General features: G+C 45.3%; 1 protein-coding gene across 9 annotated transcripts in view; it reads left to right on the forward strand.

Annotated features, from left to right (window-relative positions):
- The window catches only part of FRMPD4 (FERM and PDZ domain containing 4), an 850,869-nt gene that overhangs the window by 812,374 nt on the left and 10,609 nt on the right, over positions 1-27,886 (forward strand). For 7 of the 9 annotated variants that reach the window (XM_058713628.1, XM_058713637.1, XM_058713634.1 and 4 more), the window contains 9 exons: positions 682-786; positions 3,783-3,890; positions 7,813-7,944; positions 11,608-11,727; positions 17,308-17,444; positions 20,187-20,313; positions 22,501-22,590; positions 23,157-23,339; positions 25,306-25,444. In XM_058713628.1, coding sequence (XP_058569611.1) covers positions 682-786; positions 3,783-3,890; positions 7,813-7,944; positions 11,608-11,727; positions 17,308-17,444; positions 20,187-20,313; positions 22,501-22,590; positions 23,157-23,339; positions 25,306-25,444 — 1,141 coding nt within the window. The remainder of the gene's footprint in view (positions 1-681; positions 787-3,782; positions 3,891-7,812; positions 7,945-11,607; positions 11,728-17,307; positions 17,445-20,186; positions 20,314-22,500; positions 22,591-23,156; positions 23,340-25,305; positions 25,445-27,886) is intronic. The other 2 variants (XM_058713629.1, XM_058713630.1) reach the window with 2 other exon arrangements.

Genomic DNA, 27,886 nt, shown 5'->3' on the forward strand with positions numbered 1-27,886 from the left:
TGAGCGTTCGACTTTGGCTTAGGTCATGATCTCGCAGTTCGTGGGTTCCAGCCCTGTGTTGGGCTCTGCGCTGGCGTCCGGAGCCTGGAGCCTGCTTTGGATTCTATGTCTCCCTCTCTCTGTGCCCCTCCCCTGCTTGCGTTCTGTCTCTCTGTCTCTCAAAAATAAATAAACATTAAAAAAATTTTTTTAAAGATCTTTGTAGGGGCACCTAGGTGGCTCAGTCAGTTAAGCTTCTGACTCTTGATTTTGGCTCAGGTCATGATCTCACGGTTCATGAGACCAAGCCCCATCTTGGGCTCTGTGCTGATAGCATGGAGCCTGCTTGGGCTTCTCTCTCTCTCTCTCTCTCTCTCTCTCTCTCTCTCTCTCTCTCTCTTTCTCTCTCTCCACCCCTCCCTTGCTCACGCCCTGTCTCTCAACATAAATAAACTTTTTTAAAAAATTTTAAAAAACAACAAATAGAAAGATCCTTGGAAATGTGCTCAGTAAGAACATGGAACGTGCTATTTGCAGTTTGGTCTGCTAAGTCAAACTTACTACTTTATGCGCATGACAGGATTTTGATTGCATCCGTAATTCGTGTTTTACATTTTTGAGAAGATAAAGATAGAAAAAACAACTGATACAAGGTCTGCATTATGTTACCAATAATCCTGTCAAATGTTTTCTTGTTTCTAGTCTCCCAAATCAGCATTTATTAGTGCTGCAAAAAAGGCAAGATTAAAGTCCAATCCAGTCAAAGTGCGATTCTCCGAGGAGGTCATCATCAATGGCCAAGTGTCGGTGAGTTGACCGTTGTCTGCTTGTGACTCCGAGAGAGTCGCTGAAACAGGGGCCTTTTACTAGGCAAGGCCAGTCGCTCTTCTGGAATGATCAATTTAGAAGTCTTTGTTGGATTTCACAGGGCTGTTGACACGTTCCCTCTGGTGTATCCACGATACGTAGTAGTCCAGTGTTTTCTTCGAATGATTCCGGTGTTAGAGACCTCGCTACTTTGCAAAGGAGTTTGTTTGATTTGAGATCACTGGCGTTGCCTCATAGTCAGTAAAATACACCTCTTTGTAACTTCCGCCTACTTCTTCCCATTCTGCCAACTAAGCATCCTCCCATTATATATTTTGAGAAAGGTTTCCCTAAGTTTTTCCTTATTCAAAATTAAATGTCTCTTTCCTTTCAATTAATCAAAATGGAGACAAGTTAAAGTAATGGGGAAGTTTCATATGTGCACCCAGAAGTGAGGAAATACTGCCTGGATCTCTGTCAATGGGTCTCGATAGAAATCATAATTACTCAGGCACATAATTGATCTTCAAAATGAATAGCGCCAACATCAATAAGTTGCTGTATTTTCGATTCTTTTTTGCCCAAGAAAATCTAGCATAGTGTTTTTTGCTTTTCGAAAGCTGTCATCTAAGGCAATGATAGTTTTTGGACTTCTGAAATACCAGCTTTGGCTGTTCGGGTTTTGTTGTTGCTGGTGGTAGTGTTTAAACAAAGTCACAAGGATAAAATCTCATCCATGACATGCTCGTTAGGGGTCACAGACTCTTCCCTGAGGGTGGTCCTGGATCTGAATTTGCAGATGTAGGCTTGCACATCCTGAGCTAGGCACTCCTGGTCCAAATGTCTTTCCAGAACTTGCTGACCTGTGCCTTCCCCACTTGGGAGTCCAGGAGTCAGCTGGCCAATCTGTGAAACTATGTGATGCTTGCAGGGGGGCCTAGGGCTGTCATTGTGCTGCCCTGTGAGCATTTCAGCTGTGGTCTTGTCCTCCCGGTTGCCATGTCCCAGCCCATCCCCTCGGCCCCCTTTCACCCCACATCGTCCTGCTCACCACAGGGCATCCCTGTCTTCCTGAAAGCACTTAGCATCCATTACCATCTCACAAGACTATCCCAGTTTAAGGCCGGAAGGTTCCCGTCGCAGAGGAATTGTGATATCACAGAAGGTCATCTGAAACTTACCCCATCTTTTCTCAAGCTTCCGAGCATGAGATTGGGTCATCAGTGTATGCATCTATTTTGTTTTAATGTTTATTTACTTTGTGAGAAAGAGAGAGCACGTGTGGGGAGGGGCAGAGAGAGAGGGAGACACAGAATCTGAAGCAGGATCCCGGCTCTGAGCTGTCAGCAAGTGCCCGACGTGGAGCTCGAACTCATGAGATGTGAGATCATGACCTGAGCCGAAGTCGGACACCCAACCCACCGAGCCATCCAGGTGCCCCAGTGTATGTGTCTTTAGAGAGAACAGGAGACTAGAAGCTTCTGTGGCTATTTTTGCCCTGGATATACCAGGTCCATTCAAGGTAGCTGGTGTGTGAGGACAGCTCTTGGGGTCAGTCATCACCCGCAGCTCCTCTGCCTCATCACAGGCCTGTGTGTGGCAGGGACCTTCAGTCTCAGGTCAGCTCCTCAACCTTTGGGACCATCTTCATTTTCCATCTGCTCTTGCTCTGCTGAGTCATCGGGTATTATTTCATGTCGAGTTGGAGGCAAACCAACTCAGTGAATCGGGTAGTAGGAAAGTCATGTGTGAAGTCCACAGGAGAAAGAAGAGGGAGGAAATTCAGAGAAAGGAACAGGAAGCGAAAGCCACGGAGCCTCTTCTGGAAATGCTCAGGGACTGAGTTCCATTGGATTAGCTGTAGGACATTAGCCAGTCTCTGGACATCTTGTCTTCAGTTTCTTCATCTGTAAACAAGGGACATGTGGTTTCAGGATTGCCGAGTTCCACTTGACTCCTATGACTTCATGACCAGCTACATGTGAGAAACACAGTTCACTCTAAGGATTGGCAGAACTCCTCCAACATGCCTTCCTTCTTCCCCTGCCCTCTCCCCCTATTTCCAATTAAAGAGAAAATTCAAAGGACCATGTTTCTGCTGTTTACTTTTGGTCATGTCTCCAGTATCTGTTTTTAAATTATTTTTAAGTTATGATGTTTGTTAGAGACTTAGTTTTGGTTTTTTTTAATTTTTTAATGTTTATTCTTGAGAGAGAGAGGCAGAGTGCAAGTGAGGGAGGGGCAGAGAGAGAGGGAGACACAGAATCTAAAGCAGGCTCCAGGCTCTGAGCTGTCGACACAGAGCCCGAGGCAGGGCTCGAACCCATGTGAACCTTGAGATCGTGACCTGAGCCAAAGTCGGACACTTAACCGACAAAGCCCCCTAGGTGCCCCTAGACTTAGTATTTTAATCTCTAACATACTACCTCATTCCTTATATTTCCCCTTTGAGTTTAAGGAACATTCCTGAATGGGTTAAAAATTATTCCATAAAATAACTTTATACTTAAAGCTTGTGAACGCTTGGTACTCCCTTTTCATGACTTCTGCCAAGTTCCAACGGGCATCGCATCAAACATCATCATTGCTGGCCCTCGTTCTTTTCTAGGTAGCCTGCTCTGCTAAAGTCTGTGCGTGTTGTCCTAAGCATTGTGGCTTAATTACAAAGGCATCATGTCTGTCATTGTGTGTTCTACTGGGAAACCTTGATTGAGGAAAAAAAAAAAAAGAAATTCATCTGATTTGTTTTCTGATGGAAAAACGTTCTTTCATTTGAATCGACTGAGTTATTTGTAGCTGGAAAAGAAGAGATTTCCTCTGAACAACTAAACTCAGATATCACCAGAGAGACCCCTTTTAGCCTTAGAGAGTTCATTTGGTGGTGGTGGTGTTTTATGTTGTGATTAGAATAAATTGTAGGTAGGTGCTGTTTCTGCAAAGAACAGAATTCTACTTTGATCTTCTTTGTTGTTGTTGTTGTTGTTGTTGTTAAACAGGAAACTGTTAAGGATAATTCACTTCTTTTTATGCCAAATGTTTTGAAAGTGTATCTGGAAAATGGGCAGACCAAATCATTTCGCTTTGACTGCAGCACCTCCATAAAGGTAAGCGGACTCGCTAAACTCTACACCTGGACACCGGCAGGTACGGCGCGAGTGACCCTGTCGGTCTCGTGTGACAGCACCTTCTCTCAGAGCTATCTGTTTATTGCTGAGATTTCTTTGGTGGCTTCCAAATAAGGGCGCGTATGAATATTTAAAAACAAACCAAAACCAGAAGCTTTAATTAAGAAGGTTCTGCTGCGTGTGTGTTTGTGTGTGTGTGTGTGTGTGTGTGTGTGTGTGTGTGTTGCAAAATGATATAACATGCTATCACTGACAGATTGCTAGGGTTAGTCACTTTAATGCAACTCCAGTTTAATTAAAATAGTGTGGCTGTCCCCAAGAAGGCTTGGCACCCTGCCCCAAAGCCAGCATGATTTCATAGCGATGTCAGCCACCGAGAGGATGAAGACGTTAGCCGTTCATTGAGTATCTGTTACTGTGGTGTCCAGCAAAAACGAGGGCGAGAATAATGTAAAGGTAACATTTGCTTTTAATTGCTGTCACCAATTTCATGGAAATAATGCATAAAAAGGCAGAAACGAGGCGTGCTTCTCAGGAGAAGGGGTGAAAAGGAAGAGGCGCAAAACAGTCCTATTATTGCAAAGCCACAGGTGAGTTTTACATAATGGGTATTATAACAAAGCAGATGGGTTCTTTCCCTCCATGCTTCCTTCCTGGGGAAGAAAAGTGCATATTCTATTTTTTATTGGACAAAAGTGTGTTCCGAAATTGATTGTTCCCTAATGCCTCCAGCAGCCTAAAATAGGCTTTCTTCAAATGGCACAATAAAAGAGGTTTTATTGAGGTTTTAAAAAAAAAAAAAAAACCTAGTGATGATCTGTACAATAATGTATCAAGAGAACATCAACTCTGTGATAAAAACGTCTATCAATAGTCAACCCCTCATTCTCGGCGTTTAAATTAATCAGCATAGGCCTTATAAGTGGCAGCATTTCTGCGAAGGCCCACTCACTGTGCATTCTTACTGCCATGATACTAGCAGGTGGCCTGTTTGGAATTGCTTTGAATAGGTGGCGATCTAGCAGGTCATAGAGCAGACCATGTTCTAGATTGATGATGGAGGGTGTAAGCCATCCTTAAAATCCTTCCACGGCAAGTGTCAACTCCGTGCAAGGCTGCTCGTTTTATTTTTTTTTTTTAAACGTTTTTATTTATTTTTGAGACAGGGAGAGATAGAGCATGAACAGGGGAGGGTCAGAGAGAGGGAGACAGAGAATCTGAAACAGGCTCCAGGCTCTGAGCTGTCAGCACAGAGCCCGAACCGGGGCTTGAACTCACAGACCGCAAGATCATGACCTGAGCCGAAGTCGGCCGCTTAACCGACTGAGCCACCCAGGTGCCCCGCAAGGCTGCTCGTTTTAAATACCGATGACTGACAGAAGCCCTTTTCCTTTATTCCTACCCACGATCCTTGTACGGTGAGGTGTTACTCTCATTATTGATCCGCTAGCCTAGAGGTGGGCAGGCTTTTGCTCAGATTTTTTTCTCACAAAAAAATCACGGCGTTTACATAGACTATCTACTATCTATCTGACCACCAGCTAAAGACACTTCTAGCAGGCAGTACGCTCCAAGGGCTTACAGTTTACCCCCCAAGAGCCAGGAGCAAAGAGACAAACCTTTCTTCGGGCAGGACTAATCTTTTTCTACACAGACCGTATGGAAATGAGTGGGCATGGCCAGACGTAGTCTGAAGGCCTCGAGCTGCATTATTACAATCCCTCTGAAGCTCCAGCTTGTTCTCTGATACCCAGTGGTCAGGAAAGCGCCTTGCCATTGCCCCCTGCCACCCCACCTGAAGATACACGTAAAGACTTGAATGCATTCCTTAACAGAAATACGCGCAAATTTCAAGGAGAGCCCTGTTGTTAATTCCCTGCGGCCTCTGTATTATGGGAACCCACGCGAGACTGAGGTTGACTTCCCCGAGGGTGGCAGATGGCGAGGAGAAAACAGGGAACAGTGCAGAGTTCACGGCGAACGATAGGATGGTGTTTAACAAAATTTGCCAAAATTCTTGCTACAGTATCGCAGTGGAGCAAAGCTGTTGCTATCGATTTTCCAATGTCCTCTCGGGTGATTCAGGAGAATATTTTACAACATGCTTGTTGCCACACAAAGGCTGGTTTTGTTCATTCTTTTCTGGGCCTTGAACAAAAATTAGGAAGCCGAGGACCTTTTTATGAAATTCAGTATAGTCGAGGCATTGGTGTTGAATGCCACTCTTGGGTGGTGAGTGGGTGTGGGGATCTTTGTTTTGTAGGGGTCTGAAGAAACTGAGAAAGGTCTATAGGGAAGAATCAAAATTTCAGAGAGATCACTTCAAAAAAAAAAAAAAAAACCTCCATGTCATTACAGGGTCTTTCCATCTTGGCATTGTTGATACTTTGTTTGGAGCAGGGAATTCTTTTTTTTTTTTTTTTTTTTTAATTTTTTTTTTTAATGTTTATTTATTTTTGAGACAATGTGAGAGACAGAGTGCAAGCAGCGGAGGGGCAGACTGAGGGAGACACAGAATCTGAAATAGGCTCCAGGCTCCCAGCTGTCAGCCCAGAGCCCGACGCGGGGCTCGAACCCACGAACCGTGAGATCGTGACCTAAGCCGTAGTCAGATGCTCAGCCGACTGAGCCATTCAGGCGCCCCCGGAGCAGGGAATTCTTTATTGTGGGGGCTGTCCTGTGCACTGTAAGATGTTCAGCCACATCCCTCAATGTCAATAGCCTCTCCAACCCCATTGTGACAATCAAAATGGTCTCCAGAAGCGGCCAAATGTTGCTGTAGGGCAGAATTGCCTAAGGATGAAAAGCACTGTTCTTTGGAGTTCTTAGCGACGGCGTGTAAATTATCCTGAGAGATCACTTAGTTTTTGAGGACGTGGAAAAAAAAAAAAAGTAATGGGTTTTTTTTTTTAATTTCATTTCAAACGAGAGCTCATTTACTAGTTTTCAGATCATGAAAAAAATAAGTCACTTTTTTTTTCATTTTCAAAGACACCTATCTGATCCTAAAGGTTTAATCCTTTAAAGGATTGCTTGTTCATTCTACCCTCCCCAGAGATTCAGAATAAAAGCTAATATATGTATATTGTTCTAGTGCCCTACCTCTGTCAAACAGTGCCACAATAAATGTGTTCTCTGTATGAACTCATTCAGTCCTTGTATCTATTCTGACATATAAGGTATTCTCATCATCCCTGGGTTATAGATAAGGGCATTAAGACACTTCCGAGTTTGATAACTTGCACGGAGGTGCACAGCTAACGTGAGGTCGAGCCGGGTGTGGAAACCAGATTCTTTCCAGATCCCACATTCCAACCATTACCGCATGCTCTTAACAGAAGGGTAGACTAAGGGTCAGCAAACGTTCTCTGTACAGGGCCAGGGAGCAAATATTTTAGGCTTCACAGACCATACAATCTCGGTTGCCGATGCAAGGGGCAAAAGCAGCCATCGACAATATGTAAACAAATGAGAGTGACTGTGTTTCAATAAAGCTTTATTTATACAAACAGGTGAGGTGGGGAGCGGATTTGGCATACAGGGGTATTCTGCCCACCCCTGGGGTAGACCACTTTCCAAGGTGGTTTAATTGCACCCCCCCCCATCTAGAAGAAGGGGAACCGAACCCACTCCACTGTACAAGTTATTGATAAGCTTTCCAAGTTAAGACAAGCGAGCACCTCCCCCAGCTAGTCCCCCCGTTGCCTCCCTGTTTCTGAACTCCATAACGATCTGGGGTGGTGGGAGAGGTCAGGAAAAGGAATATCAAGCTTCAGGATCCAGGCATCGTATAAAACTTACAGATCCGAAGCCTATTCGAGCAACACTTTTCGGTCATGGTAAACTCTGCAAGAGAGCCGTGTTGGTTTTGATAGCATCTTGTCAATGTTTCCTCTGTAAGGATGTCATCTTAACTCTTCAAGAGAAGCTCTCCATCAAAGGCATCGAACACTTCTCCCTCATGCTGGAGCAGAGGACGGAAGGGGCCGGAACCAAGCTGCTGTTGCTTCATGAACAGGAGACTCTAACTCAGGTGTGTGACATCACACTCGCAGGTGAGAGCAGAAATTATGCCTGCCGGTGAGAGCCGAGGCCATCTGGCCCCAGAATTCCCCTGTCCTCTCCTCCCTTCAGTGTACTCACTGAGGCCCTGGGGATCCCCACTAAAGAAAGCTCTGGCATTCACAATGGGTTGTACACCTCAAGGTGATGCTTCTCTATTTTGTTCATTTTTCTGTAGCCCATCAGTCGGCGTCACGTATGGAGTTGCTAAAGATTTGGCACGTACTTGTAAGGGTTAAATTGTACTGTAGGGCTAACGCTTAGCTTGAAAGATAACAACTTTGTTCTGACACTAAAGGTCAAAAGATAACAGCCTTGCTTTTACTCTTGTAAATCATACTTCATACTCTTGTGAATCAGGCTTTACCAACGAGGGAAACAAAAGCTCAAAAAAAGAGCATCAGAGACAAGGTCAAGGAGATCCACTGGTTGCAACTTAGCGGCAGAAAGTCTAAAATAATCACCTCATTCGATAACTGTTTCTGACTCATCTGGCAACTGTTTCTAACTCCTCTGGGAACTGTTTCTCTGGTCTGTTCCCAGATAATGATAAAATGATGTGATCGGCTTTAAAAACTCTGTACCCCGGCTGTTCGAAGCCACACTCTTATCAAGAGTGTTGGTCCCGATCGGTCGGCCTTGCCTCTCATTGTAATAAACTTTGTTGCAACTGTCACTGGTGCCCGTGGCATTCTGTTTCAGGAGTTGTGTGGATGCAACATACTCCCTGGGAATGTGGCTCCGCAGAATCATGTTTTATGTCATGGGAAGGACTTGTTCGCCTGCTTTGACAATGCATCTCTCAAAACCATTGAAAAGAAATGGCTTCTGAGATTATTTAAATTAAACCAGAATCCTAGTTAGTTGTCTTAAGTTCTGGGTGCACATTTGCCTGTTTGTGGAGGCTTGAAATGCCCACCCCAGTGCTGCTCACTGTCAATGTTGGATCCACCAGTGCGTCACAGTTCCTGGCCACCAACAGGCCACCCCCATCTATTCTCTGGGGAGACAGGCAGGCTGCTTGGCTGCTGAATTCAGCGTGGCACCCTCCTTTCTCTCGTGATTCCGCACACGCAGTCTTTGCCGGAGGTAGAAGGGATCTCAGCCGACTCCTCTTACGGAGGAGAGCTCAGTGAGTGAGGAGGGAACTTTAGGGAGGGGGAGACCAGGAGGAGGAGCAGGAGGTGCCCCCCAGACGGACGGGGTAGCAGAAAGCGTTGTCGCATTTAAGTCTTCGCGGTTGCTGCGTAATTAAAAGCTGGTGCCCCGCGAGTTGGGTCCCACGACATGCCTAAGTCTCTTGATTCAGTCCAACTCAGTGCAGGGAATTAGTTATAAAGCTGTCGTTTGTGTACATTTACAGCCCTCGATCTACACTTGACCTATTTTTCTCAGGTTTGAATCTACCTAGAGATACTTTAAACCGCTTCTAATGATCGTTTCTTGTTTTAACCTGTGCCAAAACTCCCTTGGAAACCGATGACTTACTTTATGCTTTGTTACAGGGGAGCAACCCCCGATATTCAGAATCCCACATGGGCAAGATCACTGTTTGGCTCGGAGTTCCTCCCAAAGCCGAACTTAAGACAAGGGTTTGGGTGCCTGTGGTTTATGGGGAGGAGAGATCCGGAAACACTGGGAGAGGGAGGGAAATGGGGCAGGGGCGTCTTCCGGCTGGTGGTGGTGTGGGCTGCTTCGGAGGACGAGTGCTCCCTGGCCGCGCAGGGTCCCCTGGTGCTGGCCAGTGGTCGCCAGTGTTTGCAGGAAGTAGCCTTCAGCTCGTGGTCATAAATGCCAAGGGGATATGGGCCGACAGCCAGTAAGTAGGAGTCTAGTGAAACTTCCCACAACCTTTTGATATTGCTAGATACACTCTCCCTCTGAACTTCTATCTACCGCACAGCCTTTATGGGAAAGCTTCTTGCTGGTTTAGCAGGACACAGATTCTTTCAACGTGTCTTCTGGAGCTAGGCAACCATGACTTCTCATTCCAGACTGATCTCCAGGTTTTTAAATTTCCGTTAAAATGTTAGAAGGAAGCAGAAAGCCTGTAACACTGATTTTTCCCTTCTCTTCGTAGAAGTGGCTGTGTTTATCAGAACGAAAAGCAAAGTGTTAAAACTTCAAGTATGCTCCCTAGAAAAGAAAACTTATGGATTTAAATATCCTGAAACGAATCAGCTATATGCCTTTGAAATCACTGCATTTGAAAAGCTAGATCAATAAAGTATTTATAGGCATGGTAGAAAATGAGAGTAAGTATAAGAAATGTGTACGTTTCCAGGAAATTGTTTTCTTGTTTTAGGGACTGTTATTTTTATGGGCTGCTGTTTCTAATGAGTCTAAAGCACTTTAGCCTACTGACGATAAAAATAGGCTCAAGGTCGCTTGTGGAAAATTCAGGAAAGATGGATTCTAAGCAGTAATGAAAGGAGCTGGAGATAAATGATACCTGACTTTCTAACATCAGCACAGACCTTCAGACAAAATACCCTAGGACATCCCCATAAAACCCCACAGCAGACCCGAGCCACGCTACTGGTCGCTTAGGTGCCCGTATTTTCTTCTTCCTGGTTTGCTTGACCACCACCCAGCGATGAGCAGCCCCCGGCCCATGGGCTCGTGAGTCCACTTGGCTTTGTGATCCTGCCCACAGCCAGAAAGCTGGGTCAGGGTTTCTATTTCTCAGTATGCCTTTAAAAGGAGTATGTGTTTTCCCATTGAAATTCTTCTACTCAACAAAATTAGCAATGTAAACTGTAAGAATACACACACACACACACACACACACACACACACACACAACATGGGGTTCAATGAGGCTATTGCCGTTCCTGTTTCGAATTTTAAATTCCAGTTCATGAACACTTTTATTTTGCCAGATTTGTCCTCTAAAAAACAAAAGTAGTTACAAGTCCATGAAACTGCATACAGATCCATAGAAAACACATTCAAGGGCAATGCACTCATTCACCTGTTTATTAAGCACCTAGTATTCATTGGCCGATTGCCTTTTGTTGCAAAAGGAATTACGAATTACGAAACCTAACCGCTAGTAGCCGGCGCATGCTGTGCTGGGTAAAAGGGAAAACAAAACGGTCCGTGGTCCTCAGCCCCAAAGAACCTGTGGAGTATTTGAAGCTCCTTTGAACGATTTGAACAATGTCGTGATACCAAAAAGTGCGGGGTAGTTTGGAAACGTGGATTCCAGAATTAGCGCACGGGCCCAAACTTGCATCTTCCTACTTTCCAGTCTTCTTCAGAGGGCCAACCTCAGACCCCTGGCACCCGTTCCGTCCACATCAGGAAACTCCCATCCCCCTGGGACGGCCTGGAACCAAGGACTTTTCAGTGGTCCGGTGGCTCCGTGATGAGGGTTGTTGCCTCTGTTTAGTGTCCTCTCCTGCCTGACCTGCTTCGCCCACTCCCTTACTGGCCTCTCCTGGGAGCAGTTCTTTAGTAAGACCCTCATGTCAGGGTCTGCTTCTGGGGAGCAAGACCCAGGGTCTGAGCAGTTTTCGGGGAGTGAGTATCTATGACACAGAGTAAAAGACCTTCGACCACCTCCTTCTCTGGCGTTCAAAGTTGCCTTTGCCTGCACTGAAGGATTCTTGTAATCCGTCTGCTCTTCTAGGTGACACAGCGGCCCAGCTCCCATAAGATGAGGTGTCTTTTCCGCATTAGCTTTGTCCCGAAGGATCCAATTGACCTTTTACGGAGAGATCCAGTTGCATTCGAGTATCTCTACGTTCAGGTATGTGAGAATTTGGGCATGTTTTATATGAATATTGGGGGATAAATTAAATGTGGGGCTTTTTCCCCTAAAAATGACTCTGTTTTGCTGCTTTCACTTTTGAAATAATTTCATAAGTATGAACACATGCTCACCTCCCTGTCCCGCGCCCCAGCACACACACACACACACACACACACACACACACACACACACACACACAAGTTCATTTACCAAATCATGGTCATTGATTTGGTAAATGAATGTCATTTACCAAGTCATGTTCATTTACCCCTAACTACTTCAGTGTGTATTTTCTAATAACGAGGAAACTGTCTTATATAATCATGGTCCAATTAACAAACACCGATGCATTGCCGTCCTCGTGTGCAACCTATATCCAGATTCTTCCTACTGTCCCCAAAATGGCCTTTATGTCAGTTTTTTTTTTTTTTTTTCTAGAACAGGATCCCATTTTGCATCTCGGTATCATGTCGCTTTAATCTCCTTAAGTCCAGAACATTCCTCATTCTTTCTTTGACTTTCAAGGCTTCGACAGTTTTGAGGAGTGCTGGCCAGTTATTTTGTAGAAATCTCGGAATTCGAGTTCCTCTGATGTTTCTCTCCTGATTAGGTTGAGGGTATGTCATTTGGGCAGAGGCATATGATGATGTCAGTTTGTCCCCTTCATGATGAGGTTAACTTTGACTCTTGGTTAAGGCAACGTTCTCCAAGTTTATCCATCCAGAAGTTACTACTTTTTTTGTGATTAATAGGTAATTTGTGGAGAGTAATTAACACCCTTTCACTCACCAGTTTCAGTATTCATTCATGCGTCTTGCCTGAATCCGTTATTACTGCAATGGTTTTAAAATGATGATTTTTCTAATTCCATTATTTCTTCTTCATTGATTAATTGACATTCTGCTATGAAAAAGATTTTTTCCCTTTGTCCTTTATTTACTCATTTATGCACTCATTTATTTGGTGCTTAGAGTGTTCTGAAATAGGATATTCCTTATAATGGAATAATTCATTTCAAGGCAATAAGACTTTAAAAAAAAAAAAAGTATCCTTTGCAGACTGACTATATCTAATTCTGGGTTATAATTCTCAAAAAACAAGGCTTCCAGAGATGAGAGTCTTCGCTAGTTTGCCCCAAAGGGAATTTATTCGTCTGACTTTAGGAGATGTTCTTGTATTTTTCCCTAACTGCTACCCATTACTCTCGCTTAAATTCCCAGTACAATCACATTAAACAGTAAGAACCCATTTACCTGAAGTTTAAGCATCTCACATTAGAACTACTCAGAGATTGTAAACCTAAATGTAACCTCCCCTGACAAAAAAGGGAGAAAGTGCCAAAGTGAGGCAAAAACAACAACAACAAAACCCCAAAGACATGCCCCCTTTGGTTAGACATACCTGTGTAAGGCCAAGACTTCTGGAGCCATAAGAAATAAAACACAAAGAAGGTGGGAAAAGAAAAAAAAGAAACATTTGTTCAGCCTAGGTAGTTGATACACTGGTTTTGTTTTACTATTCTCAGTATTTTCTTGTATGTTTCAAAGCTCCCGTTCTTGTATATTTCAAAGCTCGCGTAGTCTTTAAAACGTTGAGTGGGAAAAGAAAACAGGTAGAAGATGGCACAGAGACAGGTCAGGTGCATGCCAGAGGTTGGGAATGGGGACATAAATTAAAGTGGCAATAATCCCTGGAGAACAGAAATTAAACCAAAGGCAAAAGAAGCCGGATGTACTAGAACATTCTAGCAGATAGGGCACTAAACGCAAGGCTCACTTAAACGTCCCCCACCTCGGTGCTCTTTGGAAGAGATTCTGGTACTTACAGCTCAGTAGGATGATTGATGTTCATGAAGATAATCCTGAGTCATCTGGAAAAGGCAAGTAAAGATATGTGCAGTGTACTTTATACCGTTTCCTACCCAGAACAGTGAAACTGTCATGACCTGGGTTTTTTAAATGTTAAACTTGGGCCACCCGGACCCCTCAACTCTATCCCCTGTTCCCCAGCAGGCCAAGTGACCCAGAGGTGACTGCCTGATTCTCAGCCGATGCGTTACTGCCTCTTCCCTTAGCCCTGCTGAGAACCAAGCTGGGGCTCTGCCCGTGGCTGCTCAGATGATGTGCTACGTTTTTTTGGCTTGTTAGTTGCAATTAAATAGTTACACAGGTGCCAGTCAGTGCGTGGCTGTAGACAGATGCGTTCACTTGTCATTCGCTATAATTAATGTACTCACCCCATTCACAAGGTGCTGCTTCGAAACTGTTCTACTCTGCTTCTGCTCTAAACATCCCATTTTAAAACGCCCATGGCCTTTACGAAAGAGGAATGTGGTTGTTTCTCCTGGGAAGGACCGACCTCTTAGGTAGACCAGGAGGACTGCTAAGCACAATTCTGTTTAAGGTGTGTCGATTCAAATCTAATGCGGTTCGTCGAGATCTTCCTGATTCAAAAGAGACACTTTTTATACGTGTGGGGCTGTTCTGCGAAGCAGAGACCCTGCCCAGCGATCTTGCCCCGGGGGACTGGCAAAAGACCGATGACATTTCTGCTGTCCCCCGTTGGGTGTTGCATGGGTGGTGGACTAGCCCGCCACCCCTTCGAGGATTAGCCAATGGAGGGAGGAAAGGAGGTGGGAAGCCATGTGTGCTGGGCCAAAATTAAGCTACCATCGTCTCATATGTCCTCCGCTGAGAATAAGAAATGAGAATTTCTTGGCATCCGACTCTGTTTCACAGAATGCGAGGTATGTCCAAAATAACTTCTCTGTCGAACAGAAGTCAGTGGATCTGCAAATGGCGCTGTGTGCCCATGTCGATTTTAAGGTACCAAAAAGATGCCGTAAAATTAGCCTAGAGAACAAAAGAGTAAGGAGAAGCCATATGTACATTACAGTGTATATTACCATATACATTACGCTATATAATGTGCAATGTACATTGCAAAGACGAAACTCAACCTTGTGGGTTGCTGTTGAGGACAATAGCCATTGACTGGATGAACCTTGGCAATGAAAATAGAGGCTTGAGGGTGGTAACATCTGTTAATCGCCTACTCATTACTGGGCCACGAGGTATTCTGCAGATGTGAGTATATATAGTGACAGAAAGCCCTGGTAATTCACACTGTTGTAACTCATAATTACCTGTCCAATATCTACGAAGAAAAAGATGGTTACACCAATTAGTAAATGGGACAACACCTGAGAGGCTACGAAATATTTTAAAACACTTGAACAGCCTCGGTTGCCTTTTTAATACCTAACATGTTCATGATAAATGAACTTTCTGTGGGCCTAAAGTAGTCTATCGGGACCTCTATTTGGCAAAACAATGACCACCATTTGCTTGTGTTAACTGTATTTTAAGTAATGTGATTATGAGTAATAAAAGTATGATTCGTGCCATAAAATATATATATATATATCAGACTTCACACTAATTCTCCAGGATCAGTCTGAACTAATTATATAATGTAATTAAGTGACTAATCACCTTGACAAAGAACTCACCCAGAAGTCTGGTTAAATACAGGGTATGAAAGGGATGGGAAAAAACTATCCCAGTCACAACTCTTAGGAGAAGTCCTAGTGGTGACTCAGCCTAATAAAGCACATTCCAGTCTGTGAAACATCCTTAGAGATGTACCAACAACCTTGAGAATGAGCCCATTTTTCAGGTAAGAAAACAGACTCGAGAGAGATGAAATGCCATGTTCGAGGCCGTTTGATGAGTAGCTGACAGAGCCTAGGACTAAACCTGGAGTCTTTGTCTCTAAATCCTGTGCTATAATCCTGTGTCGAGTGCTTATTATGGCCTGGTGCTGTGCCAAGTGGCTTCCTCTCCCTCATCCTTCATGAGACTGTAAGATGAGCCTCAACCCCATGGTGTCCCTTTATGGACACCCCTAGGCACTTGGAAATAACTGGTAAACCCAACAGCAAAACAAAATGGCTGCCTTCACTCAGACCACCCTATCTCCCACCTCATACCAGACCTGCTTCCAATAAGGAGTGCTGTGCAATCCAGATAGGTGTGAGCTTTTCAGGAAGAGCGAAGGTAGAAGCCCATGTTAAAGATGGAGGCAGGGAGAGGAGGTGACTTCCCTCTTAGGAGCAAGGGGACAAGCTGAGAGGCACGAGCCTGGAGCCCGGGGACAGAGTGTGCATTGCATGGCACCAGTAGGGCATGGGTAAGTATTTGAAGGGTAAACGTTGTGTGCAGAAACCATTCAGGGGTACATGTTCCCATTTGGTAAAGTCAATGCATGAAGGGGTCACAAATGTGCTTTGCTGGGAAGAGAGGTAAATGTTCTGATACAGTTTTGCATTTGAAATCTTCTTGGGACAAGGCAAAGCAGGAGGAAAGAGGCTAAATATCATAGTTTCTAGCCCCAAAGCCTAGTTTTCCAGAACAAAAATAAGTGTGTGTGTGTGTGTACGTGCACGCACGCGCGCACACACACACACACACACACACACACACAAAATATGCTGAAGCTACGCTGTGCTTCCAGGTGACGTATAGCTCAGTGCTTTGCCCCTAACGAGCAAGCATGCCCGGTGAGAACCAGTTACTGTGGTCACACTAGACTTTGCAAGTTGCAACACGCTCTCAGCCACCCTTGTGTTTGATGCTCACCACACACCCTGTGAGGTAGGCATCTCCCTTTTACAGATGAGCAAACTGAGGCCCAGAGATGTGGCGTGACTCCCTCAGAGTCGCAGCAGGGGCGGGTCACCGCTGGAGTGAACTGAGGGTTTTAATGGCTACGCTTTAGTGAGTGCACATTCGGTATTGGCAGCGCTCCAGCGGCGTCATTAGCATGAGTCCCCATCGCACAGATGAGTCAACTGAGGCTGCAGAAGTAAAGTGGTTGAAGCTACAGGCACAGGTGGGCATTGGCAAAGCCACGATTCCGAAGCAGGTGGGTGTGAGGCCGGGGCTGCTGCTGTCCAACCCCTTGCTAAACCTGCCTCCCCCCTGAACTGCTCTCGAGAGCTAAATGGAAGTTAATGACATTGGTGATGACCGCGGTTGACGCGTATGAGCACTCACGACTTCCCAGGGCTTCACATTGTTAGCTCATGTCCTCCTCACCACAGCCCTGTGAATGGGGAAGCACTACCGTGCCCGATTTACAAAGGAGGAAACCGAGGCACGGCACAATTCAGGGATTTGCCCAAGTTCCCACCCCTGTGGAAGCGGAAGAATAGGATTCGAACCCGAGATTCCAAGCCCAGCACAAGTCGCATGCTGCTATCAGTGCTTTGCGCGTTCAGTTGCAGCACCTGTGTTTGGAAATTTCGTACCTGAATTCCTAATTATTTTTACCAAAAGCTAAATATTTAAATAGCAGCTCATTTGTCGGTGAATGTTAAATGTTTTGTGCGGTCGCTGTGTTTGTGCATGTAATTAAATACTGACTGGGTTCCAAGCAGCCTGGTGGAAATGTTTCCACATTTAGCCCCCTTGCCTTTGACGGGAAGCTGGAACACTGGGTCACCTGTTCCTCGGAGGCAGCGCGCCGGCCGCCGGTTCTTTGACACGCTGCGCCCTCTGCTGGTCTCTTTTGCAGAGTTGTAACGACGTGGTTCAGGAGCGATTTGGGCCCGAGCTGAAATACGACATAGCCCTGCGGCTGGCAGCCTTGCAAATGTACATCGCAACCGTCACCACCAAGCAAACACAGAAAATCTCCCTCAAATACATCGAGTAAGTGTTGGCTCTCGGAGCCATTTCAGGCACAAAGATGCTGCCTCCGTAACGCCCAAGTGTATTTTCGATGCATGTCTCGATTTCCAAAATTGATCCTGCTCAAATCCAGGGCATTTGTTATAAACATGGGCAAAATATATGAACGTCATGTTCATTTTTGGTGGAAGAGATCCATTTCTTACATAACCCACCTTTAGAGAATTGTTTAAAATGAGGACCAGATTGAAAGCGAAGTGTACGTTTTAAAATTCCTAAACGGACTTGATTCCAAGCCAAGCTTTGGTCTCCGTGCTTCTCAGACATTAAGCTCTTTAATTCTCACGACATCCCTAGGAGATCAGTAGGATTTTAGCTGTATTTTACAGATGAGCAAACCCAGGCACATAGTGACTAAGGAACGTGCCCAAGTCACACAGCTGCTAACTAGAGGGGTCCGGATTCGAACCCAGGCAGTGGGACTCCATCTTGTGCTATAGGTCGTGTGATCAGTAGAAGCACCTGTGTTAAGACTGCGGCCTGCGTAACCTGAGATTGCTTTAGATTGCTGAGCTACGGTATGAAAGTAATGCTCTTAGCCATAATCAGGAGGGATGGTATCTGTGGTAAAGAAATGTGGCCACGGGAAAGGATGCCATACAATCAAATTTTGTTTCACGATTCGAATGTTGGCCAGAGAAGACTCCCTGTTAGAAAAAGGCAGTCGTGTTGCCCTCAGGTCTATAGAAGGGTCATCCTTTCAAAGAGAGCCCTCTGTCGCCCCGTCTGTATGCTTCTCGTTGGCAGGTGGCTCAGAAGCCGAGAGCAGCCATGCTGCTCTCTTAATCATGGCCGCTCTAATGCTAAGAGAGAGGAACGCTCCTATTTCAAAGTTCGTGGCAGGACCGAAGCCACATCTCCACGTAACACTCAAAGCCCTAGAGCCCTCTCCGCCTACACAGGTGATATGCAAGCTAATTGAAATCCCACCTTCCAAAGAAGCTTCCCATGGGCTGCCTGTTAAGCCTTTCTAACTTCCCAAGGTGCCAGGCGGACCCACCAGGGAGCAAAATGGCTTCTTCCCAATGAGTTCAGGAGCCCGTGTTGGGGAGGATCAGAGCCCCGGTTTGCTGATTCCAAGGCCACTGTTCTCAAAAGTCTCGGTTCTCCTGTCTACGCCGAGGGACAGATCCTTGTGTGCGATTTGAGAGCCTCAGGCCTTCCATTCTCCACCAGTCTTTTTCACAGATGCCTTATCTCTTGCCACACAGGCCATGACTGTCTCCTGAGAGAGACTCCGCCCACAAAGAGGTCTTCCGCTCAGTCGGACACATTCAGCCCCTCCTCGGTTCCCCTTCCTTATGTTTCGCGGGGGTGGACGATACTGGCTTCCATATGGAAAGGTGGCCTGTCCAACTTGGCACGGTTTTCAGACCACTTAGATGCCTTTCTCTTCCCGTTGCCTGTACGCACGTTTTACCAGTTTGAATATGGTACAGTCAGAAGCCTCCCAGAGATAACTGGCTTGAGGAAGAATCTTACAGAGTCCACAATAAGGTTCTCACTAATCAGTCCACTCACCCGACAACTGTTCACTGAGCCTTTTGTGTGGTATTCACACCAGGACGGTAGAAAGTTCAAGTAAGTATAAATTCTAATCCTCAGCATCAAAGAACGTGTGGTCTGATTATACAGATATGAAAAGTAATGATCTAAAATAATGATACAAGCAGAATTCCCAGGCACCCCAGAAGGAGTGTCAGATGATGGGGAGAAATAATAAATACAAGTGGAAGAGGGGGAGGAGAAGGAAGAAATGGTGATCATGAAAAACACCATCATCATGATTGATCAAGTGGGGGAAGGCTGTCTTCCTACCCTTCTCTGGAGAGGATCTGGAGTAGGAGAAGTAACTAAACCTTCTTGAAGATCTTCATAACTTAGGAGACACTGCTTGGGCACATGACCAATCCGGATAGAGTTTGTAGAGTTCAAAATATGGAACCTTGTTGGGGTAGGGTTGTAGTCATTGCTGGGGAAATAGGACCTCTGCACGCATATATTAGCCCAGTTTTATCTGTTTTTCTTGTATATCCACCCCTATTTGTGATGTTTGCGCCTCCCCATCACTGCCACACATACTTAAGGATCACGAACCCCACCCTGATGCCACACCAGAGGCACTCCTCGTTCACACACACACACACACACACACACACGCGCGCGCGCAGCAAGAAATGTTGACTGAAGGAGCCAGATCTTCTGGCCGGGAGAGAAGTGTGTGTTTCTAGTGAAGTAGCCGTTGGTGAAGGAGAAGGGGAGGGCAGAATGGTTTGAGGGCATGAAGGGGTTGCATGGGCCCTTCTAAGTGAAGAGACAAAGCCACAGTGTGGGCAGACAGGGAGCAAAAGACAAAGGAATGGAGAGAAATTGTATTGGAAGTACATACTCGGAGATGTGAATGAATTCAACGAGACTCAGAGGTGGGTTGGATAAATTGTCTCTTCAGTTCCCATTGGTCCCAAACGCATTCTCTCTGGAGAGGGAAGAATACGTTTCCTTTAGAATGCAAACAGATGTACTAATGATCAGATAGTATGTTTCCTGAGTGTGAATTCAAAGTTGCCTCCCTAATTGGGCACCTATCTCCATTTCCTGCCTTTCCCCGAGTTCATTTGTTCCATCGAACATCAGAGCGCCATTTTGCCTTAGATAACTAATCATCACAAGAATGTGAAATTAAAGATCTGCTCTTTATTGCAGAAAAGAATGGGGATTAGAGACTTTTCTTCCCTCTGCTGTGCTGCAAAGCATGAAAGAGAAGAACATAAAGAAAGCACTTTCACACCTTGTCAAAGCAAATCAAAACTTGGTACCACCGGGTAAAAAGGTATCACATTTGCATCTTAATAGAAAATGGATTTTAAAGAGAAAGGCTTGCATGCATTTTTAAAAATGTTTAAAATTAGCCCGTGAATAAAATACTTAGTACCACTTTTTCAGAAGCAGTAACACTGTATAACCCCAACCCCCCCCCCCCCCCGCCTTTTTTTGACTATTAACCTGTTTCTAAGACTAGTGACAACTAAGTGTTCTTCTGGAAACTTATTTATTTCTTGTAAGCTACGGACTCCTTCTTGTAACCGAGTGTGTGCACATTCACGTGTGCGTGCAAGAGAACCTTGCATAGCCACTGAGACCTTGTGATTAGAGAATAGGATTGCAAGTTCCCATCCCATCAGGCTCCCGCTTACCACGCAGACCAGCTTAAATGCACAGCAGGCAGCAAGGGTCCTTGTGACCAGACACCGCGGTATTTACACCGGGGTTTCTCTACCCCCACCCCCCTGTTGGCATTTGGAATCATTCTTTGCGGGGAGGGGGGTGTTCCGGCGCATTGTGTGGTATTCAGCTGATCCCTGCTCTCTGCCCCCAAGATGCCCTCGGTTATGTCAAAGAAAAATGTCTCCAGACATTGCCAAATGTGCCCTGGGGAACAAGATCGGCCCTGGTTGACAACCACTGAATTAAATCTTACTTTTGAAGGGAAGATAAAATTATTTCTACCATTCACCATCATTACTGTTAAAATCTCCGTCCTTTTTTTTTTTTTTTTTTTTAATCAGAAGAAACACAAAGGCCGCGTTCAAATAGATTGTTGGTCAGAATGGAGAGTTATGTTCATAGGGAATCGAAAGCAAAAGGTTTCAAGAACCAGAAAGAGGAACCTTAAAATACTGGCCTTATAAAACTGGAAGCAGGGAAACCAACCCAGAACACTTAACAATTGATACTGGCCATAGAAACGTGGGTAACTCTGATAAATCATTTTTACTGGCTGAAACGTACTTATTTCTGTTCCCTCCTCACCCCATGGCTTTTTAAAAGGTAAAATCGGGTTCGACACGCTATCAGCCACCATCGCCTTACTTCCTCATTTCTGTGATCATTCTGCTCACGGAAATAGAGCTGGACGGCGTGGATCAGTCGGTAGAACATGAGGCTCTTGATCTCGGGGTTGTGATTTCGAGCCCCCCGTCGGGTGTAGAGATGACTAAATAAATAAACTTAAACCCGAAAGATTTTTTTTAATTTCTGTTCTGATTGGCCCAAAGCTAATTTTTTTTTTAATTGGCTTGATATGATTTTTTTCATGCATGGCCCACTGGTTTTGTAATAATTGGGATAACTGCTCTAAGATCTATTCATCACTGTTTTTCTATAAAGGTCAGTTTTTCTGGCCAAGAGTAAGTGGTTTGCTTTCAAATCGATTTGCAAAATGCTTTGGGCTTTTGAAGGAAGTAGGATGACTGAACAGTGCTAACAATTGGATGAAGGGTAGTGCATTTTGGTATAGTTAATATTCCAGTATTTTTTAAAAAAATTTTTTAACGTTTTATTTTATTTTTTGAGAGACTGAGAGAGAGAGAGAGAGCACGAGCGGGGGTGAGGCAGACAGAGAGGGAGACACAAAATCTGAAGCAGGCTCCAGGCTCCGAGCTGCCAGCGCAGAGCCCAATGCGGGGCTCGAACTCACGAACTATGAGATCATGACCTGAGCCGAAGGTGGTCACTCAACCGACTGAGCCATCCAGTCACCCCTACAATCCAGCACTTTTTTATGATGTGTTCAAAACGGCTCCCCCAAACTCTGTGTACAGGTGAGTCTCCTGGACGGAGCCCGCCCCGTCCCTACCCGCAATTGGAGAGCACCACTGGACTCTTGGAGTCCCCGATGACCGATGGTTCGGTGGGAAAACTTACCATCTTGTTTTTATTTGTTGAGCACCCTGGCCCAGTATGTCCATGCTCATGACCCATGCTCCCCTCACTACCACCCCACCGCCAATGCCTTCCCCCCACATAAAAAGGTTTTAATCTGGATTTCTTGTTGCAGCCCTTTCTCACGACACCAAATACACAGCAATTTACTTTGACTCCTTATGAAGAGGCCTTGTCTCACCCCATCTGTTGGTAGTAAGAGCATCAGGGTTTGCCCTTGTTTTTAGCTGGTCTCCAGCAGAAACAGACCCACCCCCGATGGAATTAACACCTGAGGTTTCTTTTCTCTCCTCAGCTCTCTGCACTGCAAGCCAAGGTCCATTATCTCAAGTTCCTCAGTGATCTTCGACTGTACGGGGGTCGCGTGTTCAAGGCAACATTAGTGGTAATTGCTTTTTCTTGCTTTCTCTTGGAAGCTACAGAAGCCTGCAAAATGTCACTGCCATAGGCTGTCTTGGATGAGCTGCCTTTGATGACAAAAGCAAATCAGCTGTGAATCTTTTCCAGCCTTCATTTCTAATCGACTGCACCACAGTCTGAAACTATGAGAAGAAATGTTAAACCAGATAACGCCGCTGCAGAATGCCCTAGAAAAAGAAACATGAAGAACTGAGAGAATTCATGCACGCTAGCAATGGCCTTGTTTTAAATCATTGGGCCAGAAGTTGCTTTCCTATTAAAAATGAAAAAAAAAAAATCCCCATTTCTAGAAGTGTCTCATGATTACGAAAATATGTGCTATGATAACATTTGCTTTCTACATTATTCATAATTTAGCAGAGTCTCGATGCAATCATAATGTCTGGTTCTTCTAATTGGATGATTTGGTGCAATATCACCGAAAAATCCTGTCTAAAGAAAATGTAATCTTATAAGAACTGATTCTCAGGTTCAACTCTGCGTGGTGCTTTAGAGGTCTAGAACTTTTATATTTTTGTCACTATCTCTCAGCAGGCAGAAAAGCGCTCAGAAGTGACTCTTCTGGTGGGGCCCCGATATGGCATAAGCCATGTCATAAACACCAAAACCAATCTGGTGGCTCTTTTAGCTGACTTCAGCCACGTCAACAGGATCGAGATGTTTACCGAGGAAGAAAGCTTGGTGAGGGTAGAGCTCCATGTGTTGGATGTGAAGGTAAGTCTTTCAGATGTTGACACAGGGCCTCGATCTGAACAGCTCATTTGTGATAACACCGCTGATATTTACAAAGCAGTCAAAATTTCAGTGCGTGCAAAGGATCGGAAATGTGACAAGGTGAGGGGTGGCAGGGGCGGTAGGGGGTGGGTTGGGAGGGACGAAAATCCACCCAACCCAGGCCTGAGGGCTCCAGCCCTCAGTAAAGAGCTGTGTGATTTGAGGACAGAGTACATGAATCACAGAGAATGGGGAGATTTTTCCCTGCTAACCTTCTAGAATATTCATGTACAGAGAGTCAGGGAGATTTTTCCCAACTTTATTTAGAGCTCCCATTCCCTTTTGTCAGATTGAGTCCGTATGTGTTTATTCTTTGGGAAAAGCTGAGTATTTCAGTCAGTCTGTCTTTTTGTGGTGTAGCAGTTAGTACCGACAGCACATCGGGCCCTATGAATGTCATGGCCATTCCATTTAAAATAATAATCTGAGATTGTCGTCAAAGGGGAGAACTTTATTCCAGAAACAGGAAATTGATAGGAAATAATCCGGGTCCCCTGTCCCTACCTTCTTGTCCCAGTAGTAGACAAGTCCTTGGATTTGGGCCACGGTAACGTGGCTGTGTTTCCATGGAGAAAAGGAAACGGCGTGGACCAGGGGGAGTGCTGTGAGAACAGGCAGGGAGGACCCCCTCCCACCAGGGCTCTGTCTACACAGCAAACTGAGAAGCCTCAGTGTCCTCTGCAGCAGGAAGAAGTGACCCTGGAAGGGAGAGTATGGAGCTCAGTCATGGTGGCCACGGCTCGTGGCATTTCATGGGCTGACTCCAGGTCTCCGGTTGACTCCATGACAGTGGAAGTACAAGAACAGATTTGGAATGCCTGGCCCCGTCTGCGAGCAAAGATGCTAAGAACAATGCCCCGCCCCCCGTGGAAAAAGAGTAGGAGAAAGAGTGAAATTGGATGCAGTCATCACATACCTGATAACGGGATAATCTGGCCCGACGGAAGTAGGTGGCAAGATCCTACCGGTGGTTTCCTGCTTACGTGAAAGAATCGTGGGGTGCCTTGAGGGGAGACCTCACCTGAAATGGAAAGAGAAGGCAGTTCATCACGTAGTATGTGGGCTTTTCGTGGGAAGTTAGATTCCATAGCCAGGGCCATCAGACCTGGCCAGGATCCTCTACCCGGGAATGAAAGCAAGAGCCAGTCGTGGACGTTTCTGTGTGTCTCTGGGTGTCGGCTTTTGTCTTGCTCCCTTGTTCCTCTCTCAAGTTCTCTCTCCTTCAACAAGAACAGACCAGTCGGTCATCCTTTCTAATTCAACGAGAATGAATGCTTCAACTGAACACTTCCTTCACCATATGCCCAGGACTCCTCTCCAATTACATGAGAACCTCATTGTTTCCAGAAGGTTTTAGCAAGGCCTTTTCTTAACTCCCACCTCTGTTTTCCTCTCCTGTGAATTTGCAGTTTCTTTTACAAGCATCCTTTTCCTGGACCTTTTTGTCACTTTTCGTTCAGTCGTAGAAGTAATTTCCGCTGGAATTTTTACTTCTTTTCAACACTAATTTTCACTACGAACCCAAACTTAATCTTCCTGTGATTTATTTTTTATTTTTTATTTTTTTTTTTTGCCCCCAGATCATGGGTTCACATTTGGTAACTGACTCCTTAACTATCAAGTCTGAAAATGTTAACTATTTGGAAACGAAACCAATGTTACCTTTTTTCCTCCCATTCCCATATTACTTGAAAAGATTCAAAATGCCTGTGTTTTCAAAATGGTGTCACCTAAATGTGTTTCAGTAAGGCTCTCGGCGTGATTTCTGACCTCTCGTGTTTGTCCGATGACACGATTGCACGGTAACTTTCTTGGTTACATTTCATAAGCACGAATCCAAGTGTTGTCACCTGAGGGAGCTTATTGAGGAGGGATGGCTTTAACCAAAATATTCTCTTTTGCGTAGCCCATCACGCTCCTGATGGAATCATCAGATGCCATGAACCTGGCCTGCTTAACCGCTGGCTACTACCGGCTACTTGTGGATTCCAGGAGGTCAATATTTAACATGGCCAATAAGAAAAACACAGGGACCCAGGAAACAGGTACTCTTCCTGAACTCACGAAGCACTGACCCTCCCCTCCCCCACCCCACCTGACCACAATAAGGATGTATCTTGAAAAGTTAAAATGGTACTCCTACAAAAATCTAGTGTCCAAATTTAATGCAAAAGCCTTCAGACAATTCTGATATGGTCTAATGTTTTAAATGAAAATGTTGATTTTTCCGTCATATTTTACACATCACTCAGAAGTGCTGGGGAATATGTTTCAAAGGCAGTGATTTTCTTATTCTGAAGGGAGTAAACATCTGTCTTTATGACTGAGTTTTCACTGCCTCGCTCTTACAGAAGTCAGGATACAGAGAACTAATGGCAGGATGCCCAGCAGGAGTTACGAGCCCCCACCTTTAGGGCTTGTCCCTCCTTAAGGGGCCCTAGGCCTCAGTGTCTGGGCACCTCCTCCTACATCAGACTTACATCCGGGATCCTGGGAGCTCTACCAACAGGACTTGGATATCACCCAGCACTTGGACTTGGGCCTGTAGATGGGACCCCAGCAGCCACCTTAGCTCTGTAGGGGGAGCAGGAAGATGGCAAAGGCCTCAGACAAGTTCAGCCACTTGACAGGATGAGATAGCTCACGAGTGAGGACAAGGAGGGCTGCAGTGTTAAGGGTTGCTTTGAGGGTGGGTGGTTTTCATTTGTTTTAGATTTTTTTTTCTTTAGTGTCTGATTATTTTCCTACATCTACAGTGGACACCCAGTAAATGTGGCTGATGGACAGACACTAGCATTCAAACCAGAGCTGCTGACCCATGACAAACTTAGAATTATGGGGCGCCAGGGTGGCTCAGTCGGTTGAGCGCCCAACTTCGGCTCAGGTCACGATCTTGCAGTTCGTGAGTTCGAGCCCCACATCGGACTCGCTGCTGTCATCATGAAGCCCGCTTCGGATCCCTCTGTCCGCCCACCCTCCCTCTGCCCCTCCTCCACTTGTGCTCTCTCTCTCTCAAAAATAAATAAACATTAAAAAAATTATAATCAGGGTTTCTTTTAAAAGAAAGGGAAATTCTTAAGAACAAATTCCATTGCCACTGTTTCTGAAAGAGAGAGGGGGGAAGGAAAATCCCCTCACCTGTAGCCTTAGCAGAAAACATAAATGATTATTCCGTAAATAGATTGCAGGTTATTGATAGACACACGCAACCCAACAGATTTGTGCCCAGTTTGTGATGATGGCTGGTCAGGTGGAAACACTCATAGGAAAAGGAAAACCTGAGAGAAACAGAGAGAGGTAGACAAAGCATGCCAGAAGGCAACTTCGAATTATAACCAGATGTGATCCAGCCCCACCTAGGAGTGTCATTTATTTGCTTGTTTGTCTGTTTCTTTGTTCATTTATTTCTTTTATTTTATTTCTCTATGTCTGGGTTTTCTCAGTTGTAACATCGGAATTGGGAACCTAGCTTGCAAGGAAAGGGTTAGGAAGAAAGTTCCGCACCACACCCAGAAGGATGCCCAGTACTTCTGTCAACAACTGGCAGGGAAGCAGGAGTGGAAATACTTGAGCGTGAAAGTGACGGGGAAGGAACCAAAAGGTGGTGGCGAGAGGGCGCTGGCGTTGGTGGTGAACATTTGTGGGATCACGCGTTTTCACTGAGCTAGGAGATTGTGGACAATTCACCGCTGGCCTGGGAAATTGCGAAGATCAGTTCAGTGGGGTAACGCCATCCTTTTGTTCGGAAAACCAGTTTTCGGCTTTCTGTTTTCAAATCTGCGAGTTTATCTTGCAAATCAAAACTTTTCCTCATGGACTCTTAAGATTGTCCAGGTGCATGAAGAAAACGAAATCCACCATTTCAAAAGCAGTCACAGGAACAAGGGCTCCTGTTCTGTCCAGTTTATAGTGGCTCACAATGTAATGTTTCATCAAATTTTGAGGGGCAAAAGCTTATCCCCATGGGGAAGGAATGGAACTTCAACCTTTCAGCAATCTCTCCCCATTCTCTACACTGAGAATGAGGGTGAGGGCGTGTGCCCCAAATAGCTAGGGGATTCACATCCTCTGATGGTGGCAAATTCACTCTCCTCTTCAGAAACTCCCCCTGAGACCCAAGAAGTATAGAGCGTGAAGTCTGATTAGACCAGTTCATCCCTGGTCCGCACCGCCCCCCCCCCACCCCCCCGCTTTATGGGAAACCAGGCCCTGGTATAGACCCCAGTTCCTAACCCACATCTTTCTGTGTCTCTAAAATCATCCCAAAAGCCAAGTCCCTACACCCTTCTAGAAGGAAGCCAAGATTGAGTATTTTCTTCTTGTCTCAAATTGATCAGACCTTAGTCAAGATCTCTAACAAGGAACAGTAAGCCTGCGTTTCTTCCCCATCTTGAAAATTAATCTTTGATTACTTGGATTCCTTTCAAAGTCCCTGAACCCACATATCTATGCACCCCTGTGCATTAGGAGGGTCTGAGTAAGTATCT

This window comes from Neofelis nebulosa, chromosome X, assembly GCF_028018385.1.
Source record: "Neofelis nebulosa isolate mNeoNeb1 chromosome X, mNeoNeb1.pri, whole genome shotgun sequence".
Classification (NCBI taxonomy): Eukaryota; Metazoa; Chordata; class Mammalia; order Carnivora; family Felidae; genus Neofelis; species Neofelis nebulosa.